General features: G+C 51.4%; 1 protein-coding gene across 1 annotated transcript; it reads left to right on the top strand.

Annotated features, from left to right (window-relative positions):
- Window positions 1–378: 378 nt before the first annotated feature.
- Window positions 379–1,475, top strand: LOC138363639 (splicing factor 3A subunit 2-like). Its single transcript, XM_069323008.1, has 2 exons — window positions 379–538; window positions 763–1,475. Exons 1-2 carry the CDS (start codon window positions 379–381, stop codon window positions 1,473–1,475), a joined length of 873 nt encoding a protein of 290 aa, XP_069179109.1.
- Window positions 1,476–11,518: the final 10,043 nt, after the last annotated feature.

An 11,518-nucleotide genomic window follows, 5' to 3' on the forward strand; every position in this document is an offset into this window, starting at 1 on the left:
AGATTCGGTTGGGTTAGGTTAGATTAGATGAGGCTAATTTAGGCTAGGTTAGATTCGGTTAGGTTGGGTGCGGCTAGTTTAGGATAAGTTAGATTCGGTTGGGTTGGATTAGGTTGGGTGCGGCTAGTTTAGGATAGGTTAGATTAGGTTGGGTTAGGTTAGATTAGGTGAGGCTCGTTTAGGCTCGGTTAGATTCGGTTGGGTTGGATTAGGTTGGGAACGGCTAGTTTAGGACAGGTAAGATTCGGTTGGGTTAGGTTAGGTTTATATTTAAGATCAGCGATGATGTAGAGGTGGATACACACGTCTGTCAGGTACGACCTAGAGGTTCCGTGTCTTGGGAGAAGGGTTTAAGTCGTCGTCCGTGGCGAGGTTACGATGCCGGGTCGTTGGCGCGTGCTACCGGGGTCGTTGGCGCGTGCTTCCGGGTCGTTGGCGCGTGCTTCCGGGGTCGTTGGCGCGTGCTTCCGGGTCGTTGGCGCGTGCTTCCGGGTCGTTGGCGCGTGCTTCCGGGTCGTTGGCGCGTGCTACCGGGGTCGTTGGCGCGTGCTTCCGGGGCCGTTGGCGCGTGCTTCCGGGGTCGTTGGCACGTGCTACCGGGGTCGTTGGCGCGTGCTTCCGGGGTCGTTGGCGCGTGCTACCGGGGTCGTTGGCGCGTGCTTCCGGGGTCGTTGGCGCGTGCTTCCGGGGTCGTTGGCGCGTGCTTCCGGGGTCGTTGGCGCGTGCTATTTGGATTTGGTAACTAACTTTTCCCGTCGAGAGTTTCTCTTACCTTGAGGTTAGTTTGTCCACATGTGCCGCCTGGAGTGGCCTACGAGCCGCCTGGAGTGTCCTCCGAGCCGCCTGGAGTGCCCTCCGAGCCGCCTGGAGTGGCCTCCGAGCCGCCTGGAGTGTCCTCCGAGCCGCTTGGAGTGTCCTCCGAGCCGCTTGGAGTGTCCTCCGAGCCGCTTGGAGTGTCCTCCGAGCCGCTTGGAGTGTTCTCCGAGCCGCCTGGAGTGTCCTTCGAGCCGCCTGGAGTGTCCTCCGAGCCGCCTGGAGTGTCCTACGAGCCGCCTGGAGTGCCCTCCGAGCCGCTTGGAGTGTCCTCCGAGCCGCCTGGAGTGTCCTCCGAGCCGCCTGGAGTGCCCTCCGAGCCGCTTGGAGTGTCCTCCGAGCCGCCTGGAGTGTCCTACGAGCCGCCTGGAGTGCCCTCCGAGCCGCTTGGAGTGTCCTCCGAGCCGCCTGGAGTGTCCTCCGAGCCGCCTGGAGTGTCCTCCGAGCCGCCTGGAGTGTCCTCCGAGCCGCCTGGAGTGTCCTCCGAGCCGCCTGGAGTGTCCTCCGAGCCGCCTGGAGTGTCCTACGAGCCGCCTGGAGTGCCCTCCGAGCCGCCTGGAGTGTCCTGCGAGCTGCCTGGAGTGTCCTCCGAGCCGCCTGGAGTGTCCTCCGAGCCGCCTGGAGTGTCCTCCATCAATCAATCAACCAATCAGTTCCGTTGACGAGTCTCCTCATGGTTGACGACCTTCATAAGGGAGACCATTAGGGGTGTGTGTGGAGCTCTGTGTGTGTGTGTAGTATTTACGGGCTCACCATAGCCCGTGCTACTTGGAACTGTAGCGAATCTTGAACAACAACAACATCTGTGTGTGTGTTGGTGGTTGAATAAACTAACTAAACCACACGTGTTCTCATTGGCTTCAACCCATAACTAATTGATGTCATGTTAGCAGCGTCATCAAGCTGGGCCCGCCAGCTACATGGAGTGGATTGATGCCATGTTACAGCGTCATCAACCTGGGCCCGCCAGCTACATGGAGTGGATTGATGCCATGTTACAACGTCATCAAGCTGGGCCCGCCAGCTACATGGAGTGGATTGATGCCATGTTACAGCTTCATCAAGCTGGGCCCGCCAGCTACATGGAGTGGATTGATGCCATGTTACAGCGTCATCAAGCTGGGCCCGCCAGCTACATGGAGTGGATTGATGCCATGTTACAGCTTCATCAAGCTGGGCCCGCCAGCTACATGGAGTGGATTGATGCCATGTTACAGCGTCATCAAGCTGGGCCTGCCAGCTACATGGAGTGGATTGATGCCATGTTACAGCGTCATCAAGCTGGGCCCGCCAGCTACATGGAGTGGATTGATGCCATGTTACAACGTCATCAAGCTGGGCCCGCCAGCTACATGGAGTGGATTGATGCCATGTTACAGCTTCATCAAGCTGGGCCCGCCAGCTACATGGAGTGGATTGATGCCATGTTACAGCGTCATCAAGCTGGGCCCGCCAGCTACATGGAGTGGATTGATGCCATGTTACAGCGTTATCAAGCTGGGCCCGCCAGCTACATGGAGTGGATTGATGCCATGTTACAGCGTCATCAAGCTGGGCCCGCCAGCTACATGGAGTGGATTGATGCCATGTTACAGCGTCATCAAGCTGGGCCCGCCAGCTACATGGAGTGGATTGATGCCATGTGACAGCGTCATCAAGCTGGGCCCGCCAGCTACATGGAGTGGATTGATGCCATATTACAGCGTCATCAAGCTGGGCCCGCCAGCTACATGGAGTGGATTGATGCCATGTTACAGCTTCATCAAGCTGGGCCCGCCAGCTACATGGAGTGGATTGATGCCATGTTACAGCGTCATCAAGCTGGGCCCGCCAGCTACATGGAGTGGATTGTAAATTTGCATGTCAATCAACACAGCTTGCACGCCGGCTCTTTGATCCCTTGCATGATGAATAAAGAGCACATGGTACGAGTCATCACTCGTCTTACGCCACCCCAAGACTCTATTAGTTACTCACATCTCTGTGGGAGGAGAGCTCTGGGGGCTCTAGCACTGGGGTGAGAGCTCTGTGGGCTCTAGCACTGGGGGTGAGAGCTCTGTGGGCTCTAGCACTGGGGTGAGAGCTCTGTGGGCTCTAGCACTGGGGTGAGAGCTCTGTGGGCTCTAGCACTGGGTTGAGAGCTCTGTGGGCTCTAGCACTGGGGTGAGAGCTCTGTGGGCTCTAGCACTGGGGTGAGAGCTCTGTGGGCTCTAGCACTAGGGTGACAGCTCTGTGGGCTCTAGCACTGGGAGAGATGTGAGGACCATGATCTCTCGTTATGGCCTGGCCAGAACCTCAGCAGCCCTGGCCAGAAAGAGACCAAGGAAGGACCTCAGCAGCCCTGGCCAGAAAGGGACCAAGGAAGGACCTCAGCAGCCCTGGCCAGAAAGGGAGCTAGGAAGTACCTCAGCAGCCCTGGCCAGAAAGGGAGTTAGGAAGGACCTCAGCAGCCCTGGCCAGAAAGGGAGCTAGGAAGGACCTCAGCAGCCCTGGCCAGAAAGGGAGCTAGGAAGTACCTCAGCAGCCCTGGCCAGAAATTGAGCTAGGAAGGACCTCAGCAGCCCTGGCCAGAAAGGGACCAAGGAAGGACCTCAGCAGCCCTGGCCAGAAAGGGAGCTAGGAAGGACCTCAGCAGCCCTGGCCAGAAAGGGACCAAGGAAGGACCTCAGCAGCCCTGGCCAGAAAGGGACCAAGTAAGGACCTAAGCAGCCCTGGCCAGAAAGGGAGCTAGGAAGGACCTCAGCAGCCCTGGCCAGAAAGGGAGCTAGGAAGGACCTCAGCAGCCCTGGCCAGAAAGGGAGCTAGGAAGGACCTCAGCAGTCCTGGCCAGAAAGGGACCTAGGAAGGACCTCAGCAGCCCTGGCCAGAAAGGGAGCTAGGAAGGACCTCAGCAGCCTTGGTCAGAAAGGAAGCTAGGAAGGACCTCAGCAGCCCTGGCCAGAAAGGGAGCTAGGAAGGACCTCAGCAGCCCTGGCCAGAAAGGAAGCTAGGAAGGGCCTCAGCAGCTCGGGCCAGAAAGGAAGCTAGGAAGGGCCTCAGCAGCCCTGGCCAGAAAGGAAGCTAGGAAGGGCCTCAGCAGCCCTGGCCAGAAAGGGAGCTAGGAAGGCCGTGCTGGCGCGAACCAGACGCCCCTGTAGAGGTAATAGTCAGGGTGATATATTATGCCCATTAATACAAAACAAATTAATTAGGATCCTTTATGGTTGAATAGATGACAATTATCATGGCCGCTCAGTCTGAGAAAAGACAAATTGGTCATTACAGGAAATGTTTATATATGATAGGACATTATCTGATTAAACATTAAAACATTTATTGAATACATGCTAGTGATCTCTCTTGCTAGCGAGCACGTGCTAGTGACCACATGCTAGTGACCTCTCCTACTAGGGACCACAAGCTAGCGACCACATGCTAGTGACCTCTCCTGCTAGTGACCACATGCTAGTGACCTCTCCTGCTAGTGACCACATGCTAGTGACCACATGCTAGTGACCTCTCCTGCTAGTGACCACATGCTAGTGACCTCTCCTGCTAGTGACCACAAGCTAGCGACCACATGCTAGTGACCTCTCCTGCTAGTGACCACATGCTAGTGACCTCTCTTGCTAGCGAGCACGTGCTAGTGACCACATGCTAGTGACCTCTCCTGTTAGCGACCACATGCTAGTAACCTCTCCTGCTAGCGACCACATGCTAGTGACCTCTCTTGCTAGCGACCACATGCTAGTGACCTCTCCTGCTGGTGACCACATGCTAGTGACCTCTCTTGCTAGTGACCACATGCTAGTGACCACATGCTAGCGCCCCAGTGACCACATGCTAGCGCCCCAGTGACCACATGCTAGTGACCACATGCTAGCGCCCCAGTGACCACATGCTAGCGCCCCAGTGACCACATGCTAGCGCCCCAGTGACCACATGCTAGCGCCACAGTGTCCACATGCTAGCGTCACAGCGACCACATGCTAGCGTCACAGTGACCACATGCTAGCGTCACAGCGACCACATGCTAGCGTCACAGTGACCACATGCTAGCGTCACAGCGACCACATGCTAGCGTCACAGCGACCACATGCTAGCGTCACAGTGACCACATGCTAGCGTCACAGTGACCACATGCTAGCGTCACAGTGACCACATGCTAGCGTCACAGTGACCACATGCTAGCGTCACAGTGACCACATGCTAGCGTCACAGTGACCACATGCTAGCGTCACAGTGACCACATGCTAGCGCCACAGTGACCACATGCTAGCGTCACAGTGACCACATGCTAGCGTCACATTGACCACATGCTAGCATCACAGTGACCACATGCTAGCGTCACAGTGACCACATGCTAGCGTCACAGTGACCACATGCTAGCGCCACAGTGACCACTTGCTAGCGTCACAGTGACCACATGCTAGCGCCACAGTGACCACATGCTAGCGCCACAGTGAACTCATGCTAGCGCCACAGTGACCACATGCTAGCGTCACATGCCTTTAAATGCCTCGTATGGGGCAATAGGCCCTCTGCAGTTCTTATTATTACTACTATCCCCTCTACTACACCTTACTTTGCTCCTTAGTTCTCTCTTGCCTATTTATTGCCCGTGTCTACTTCCTCATCACAATCGACTTGAGAATGGTCCAGGACGGACCGAAATGTCGTCGTCCCTTCACCTTCTAGTGTGTGGTCTGATCAACGTCGTAGCAATAGACTGATGGATTACAATGGATGACTTGGTTTATCACGGATCTTAACATTGCAGTCTGTTACTCTTGAGGTGATCAAGTGGTGATACACTCTCTATTTCTTGAATCGCAATTAATCTTCCACAGTATCGCAAACTGTTTTCTGACAGCAGAATTTACAGTAGAGGAAATCGAATTGGATTAACGAGAGTATATTTAACATCACAGTGACAAGGTAACTGAGGAAAGGAGGATAGAAGCACAAACCAGTGAATCTATACGATGGTACAACATGGTTGCAGCTGGCAATCCCAATCATTATGGCCGAAGAGGAGGACGACGAGGGAGAGAATCAGTAATAGTGAGAATCCGTCTTGGATACAAATATCCATGGAGATCTGGAATGGAAACAACAGTTGATCAGCGAAGTTGCAGAATCTGTGGTGAGAGTGATGGACACCGCCTTGACCACTATCTACGTGAATGTGAACACCTGAGAGAAATCAGAAATATGTGTAGAATAATAAACCCCACATTGTTTGAGTTAGGAAAACACTATTTGTCAAATATTGATACTGTTCTTAAAAGATTTCCCCATTTTGCACCCGCAATATAACGTAAGCTTTTAAGGGTTGATAGATGTTAATCTTCTTGTTTGAGGACCTGTTCACTGGAGACAGTTAAGCAAGTCCCAGCTGTGTCTGGGTACAAGTGACAGGATGAACAACCCAGTGGGTTTTCTTCCTACTGGGGAGTGTTGTACATGCTGCTATGGCGGTATGTCCACTCACAAGATGAGTGGCGCTGCCCAATAAACTCGTCCCACGGGGCAAAATTTAAATTTAAATTGACGACGCGTTAACGGAGATTTGCGCTATTGGCTGATAGCACAAACTTTCACGTCTGACAAGGACCAGCGACAATTTCAGACTGCTTGGACAGCGTGAGGCGGCCCACACTGGTGGTCTCACACACTGTCCCCCTTGTCTTTTGAAAGAACCAATCAGAGGTAGGCATATAGTGCCTAAACCAATCAGAGGTCTACCCTCGTGATGAGTCCCACCTGAGCTGCCGTAGGGTGAAGACGTGTCGTCTGACCGCTCCGGCAGTTTGGGGAGGTTGCCGTTTTCGCCAGCAGGGGGTGTGGGTGTATCTACCCTCCCTGCTGTTCCTGACTGGTGTTGACGTGGCGCTTTTGCGATGAGCGGCCATCTTCCCGCTGTCGAGAGGGTAAACTCCGTGGAGTTGGAGTTTACCTGCCGTGCAGGGTATCCTCTCGTTGAGCAGGTCATGTGTGACGTGCTACATGTCCCGGTCGAGGAGGTCTACGGGGTTGAGCTGGTGACTGCTCGCCGGGTGATCATCAAGTTTGTGGGTGAGGAGGCGTACCGTGGATTTCTCCGGAGGTACGAGGGCTGTACCTTGAAGTTGTTGGATGGCACTGGTTCTGTGGCCATTTCTGATCGGAGTGGTGCCGTGACGTATGTGAGCTTCCATGGGGCCCCCATGGAATTCCCTGAGTCCCTTCTCCGGCGTTTCTTCCAGAGATTTGGCTCTGTCGTCAGTGTGAGGATGCACAAGCTATCGTCTGGAAAATATGTGGAAGTGAAGACAAACATTCGTACCCTCGGGATGCGCCTGAGGTCGGACATTCCATCCTCTGTCCTACTTTTAGGGTACTGCGTGCAGGTGTATTATGCCCTGCAACCCCGTACTTGTTTCCGGTGTGGCATGTTGGGGCATCAGGCTGCCAGATGCACTGCAGATCCAGTTGCTCCAGTCAACTTGTTCCGGGAAGAGGATTTCCCGCCGCTCCCTCTTGAGGAGGTCTCCGGGGATGAGGAGGTGAGCGTTCAGTTAGCGGATGCGGCTCCCCCATACATCCCCGGACGTTCCTCCGGTTGTTGCAGACTCTCCTCCAGCGTCTTGCAGTGCCATCGGATGGTCTATGTGTTCCTGTCACTGTCTCCGCTGCTACTAAAGGCCTTCCTGGTGATCATTGTGACGCGCCGCCGTCTTCTCCCTCGTCTTTGGCTGCTGCGCCTGGCCCTGTGAACTCGCCTCGGGTCCCGGGTGTGCTGGGTGCTGGGGTGGCTGCGGAGCTTCCTGCTGTGTGTGGGCCGGTTCCCCTTGTGGTAGAGGCTGCTGCCGTTCTGCGTCGGGCGTCGGTTCGTCCGGCTGGTGGGACCTGTGTTTCTGGGTCCGCTTCCGGCTCTGATGATCTCCGGCCGGAGCCCAAGCGTTCCAGGCGTTCGTCGTCTGCCTGGGCCGATGTTGGGGAATTCGGTGACTGTGGGTCCTTGGGAGTTGACGGTGTGGAACCGGATGTGTCGCTGTCTCCACGGTTGGTGGTGGCAGAGGTTCATGTGCCTGCTGATGCTGGTGCCCGGGTCTCGGGGGTGCCTTCCGTTCCTTCTCCGCCCGGGGACTCTCCGCAGTGGGAGGTGGTGACTTCCGCTCCCAGGGATGGTGTGGTTGCTGGTGCTGGGCGTGGCCTGGTTGTGACATTAAGGAAGGATGCGCGCCGTGTCGGAAAATCCGACACCATTTAAATATCATACAGACAGATAAGAGCTGTGTTGTATAAACAAGTTAACCATAGAAAACGTAACTTGTAGTGGAATTACCGTCTATAGAAAACGGGATATCATCACCACATACTATTATAATTCACCACCTATTATGGTGGGAATTATTCTTAAATACATTAGTCTTTGGACTTTACCATCATAAAAACATCTTATATAAATTAACTTAATTATCAATATTAAAGTAGAGTAAATGTGACCCTTCTATCACTTTCTGAAATCTGGACAAAGTAGGCCAGGCGTGAGTCAGGGAGGAAGGGGAGTTATTGTTGTGTCACCTCCGAGACGTGTGGAGCAAATTTAGCTCCTATCATTCTGGACAATGTCGGCCAGTAACGTCAATAGTATGGAGTGTTAAACAGCCATTGTTGTGTCACCTCCGAGACGTGTGGAGCAAATTCGGCTCCTATCATTCTGGACAATGTCGGCCAGTAACGTCAATAGTATGGAGTGTTAAACAGCCATTTTATATTGAGACCAGAGGCTCACACGGGAGCAAATTCGGCTCCTGTTAAATTTACTTGGACGTAGTGTTATGGAAACCAAAGGTGTACCATTTTCAACACGCTGTCTACATATCAAGTTAAGTCTATCCGAAACCCGTTTATCATTCATTTATGGCCATTAATGTCAGGATATAGGGTGACCCGGTTAGATCGCGAAATCGCCTCAAACTAAAGGTAATTAAGCCAGGTCTTCAATGTTCCATGTACAGTTTTCTCTGATATAGCTTGTCATATATAGGATTCTGGCTTCACAGTTAGCGCCCTTTTGACAGGTCAAGACGAGGAAGAGTTTGTGCACCAGTTACTGGGTGATATGGAAGCTACCTCAAAGAGGATAATTTGGTGTCTACACCCTAGTTATACCTGGTGGACTAACCTGCTGTACTATAAGATAAGGAACCTCTTCAATGTATGTAGTTACTGTAGTTTGATTGGCTGCATATATATAAATATAAACCCCCCTAATGTGTAGAGGATCGATTTGTGAGATTATAAGATTATTGCAGAAATACAGTCCACTTATCATTATACAAATTGCTATCGAAGTATATAAATTAACGTAAATATAAATTCATATAAATTAAATAAATATAAATCTCACAGGTCGGTTCCCACACGCCGCCCTGGTTCCCTACAGTCGTCTGGTGGTGTGCCCGTGGCCGCTGGTGCCCCGGTGGTGGTGTGCTATGTCCAGCCCCCTCTTGTGAGGGTACGTGTTGGGCACCTGGGGGACGTGTTGCCGGCGTCGGTGATGCCGCCGGGTCACTGGTTGGTGATTGTTGAGTTACTGCTGAATGACGAGCCGGGGGAATTTCATGGTGGGGATGTGGCAGTTACTTGCATCAGTAGTGATACCATTTGGGTTCCCTGCTTGCAGGTGTTTGTTGCTAGAGTTCCGGATGACATGGCGTCCCCAGTGGGTGAACGAGACCCTTGGGGGTGGCTACGCTGGGAGGCGTTCAATGTGCGATTCCCACGGGTCTTGTTCCCGGGCATGTATGTCCGCTGATTCCCTGATTTTTTTTTTTTTTTTTGCTATATGTAGTGTTGTGTACCTCAACAAAACGCCCCTCTGGCGTTTTGTTTGCCCTACTGTCTTCTGTGCTCCTCCCTGTGTGGAGGGGCCGGTATTTTGCAGTGTGTATTCTCTTCATGTATTACCATGTATTACCGTGTTGTATTGTGTATTCTCTTCATGTATTACCATGTATTACCGTGTTGTATTGTGTATTCTCTTCATGTATTACCATGTATTACCGTGTTGTATTGTGTTTTATTTTTATTTTCCTTTTGTTTATATTTATGATATGTTTGTGTGTGCATTGTCTTGTGTTATGTTTCATTTGATACATTATGATGTGTTTTGTTGTCGGTCCTTCCGGACGGTGCTTGTTTGTTTTGTTTTATATTATTCCTAAGTTTTGTTTATTTGCTTACATTATTTGCTTGTTTGTTATTGATATTGTTTTATATTTTGTCTTGATGTATGCTGTGTCTCTCAGGCGTTCCTCCATTTCTGATAATTGTTGTCCTGTGCTGTCGGTCCTTCTGGCCGGTGGCTTCTTATTTTGTTTGTTTTGTTTTCTGTGATATTTTATTGTATTTATTGTCTTCATTTGTTTTGTTTTCTGTGATATTTTATTGTATTTATTGTCTTTACCTTGCATGCTTGCATGTCAAAAAAAAAAAAAAAAAAAAACTTTATTCAATAACTGCATATTTGCATCCTTAGAGTTTCTATTATAAAGAACATTACACTTGCCTGTATCTTAATTACTGTAAACGCCACGCCGGCCATAGTGGTCTTAAATGACAGCTGATAACATACGCTGTCTCCAGATACCCGACAACCCTGGAAACACAAACCGAAACTGTCCCTATTTTCCGCTGGTTACAACTTGTAATAAAGTTGTTACATCTTGGCTTAACGTGTTTATGACGTATTAGAACGTTGTTACAACTTGCTATATTGGTTGTTATAACTGGTTAGGTGGTGTTAAAACTTGTTCGAACGTTGTGCCAACGTCGTAGTTTCGGTGTGTGTTTGCCGGGAAGGCCTACCTACCGTTCATAATAACGAAATAACACGCCTCCTGTACCCCTTGTATGGTATAACACAACCTCATATTAGCCTTGGTGCACTCTACCTGTGCACTCGGTGAGGCGCTAAAAATAGCGGTGTACACTCTCCACCACACATGTTAAGCTAGCTGGTGTTCTAACTCATCACAACCATTCAAATTCGTATTTGACGATTAGAGAAAGTTGTATCTAATACCTGAAATTAATTTGATGAAAAATATACTGTCAAATTTCCCTCTTGTTTGAGTGAGTGTCCTGCCATCCCCCTCCCCCCCCCACTGTTTCATCAATCCCACGAGTAAAGACCAAACAACTCCTAAGGCAAGTGACAATCACTTGACACCCTCCCCCCCCCCCCACCATAAAATGCCTGCATAATATAACACTAAATAAACACGGATAATTCCCATCTAGAGGGGAAACAACCCGCCGCTCCCCTCGCGTCTACCTGAAGCACAAGTCAACAAGGGATTACTCCATCATTGTGATGTTTACACAGGTTCCGTTGTGTTCCTTTACCCGGGAAGGCTGCATCATGCTTCAGGTCTGGCGGACGTTTAAGGGGGCCTTCCCTAAGCCTCCGTGATACACGCAGAGGGGGAGACTCTCCTTCTGTACCCCTTCCATCATATAGGAGAAGGGTAGGCTGTCGTGTAGCTTCCTGCCATGACACCTGAGATGAAAAGACTCACATGTGTATCTCTATTCGATGACACACAAGGAGGGGGGGGGAGGGGGGAGGCTCCCATAGACCTCCACCCTCACTGATATTCTTCACGTGGTACCCGCCAAACACACACCGAAACTACGACGTTGGTACAACGTTCGAACAAGTTTTAACACCACC

The sequence above is a fragment of the Procambarus clarkii genome, chromosome 11 (genome assembly GCF_040958095.1).
Source record: "Procambarus clarkii isolate CNS0578487 chromosome 11, FALCON_Pclarkii_2.0, whole genome shotgun sequence".
In the NCBI taxonomy this organism is placed as follows: domain Eukaryota; kingdom Metazoa; phylum Arthropoda; class Malacostraca; order Decapoda; family Cambaridae; genus Procambarus; species Procambarus clarkii.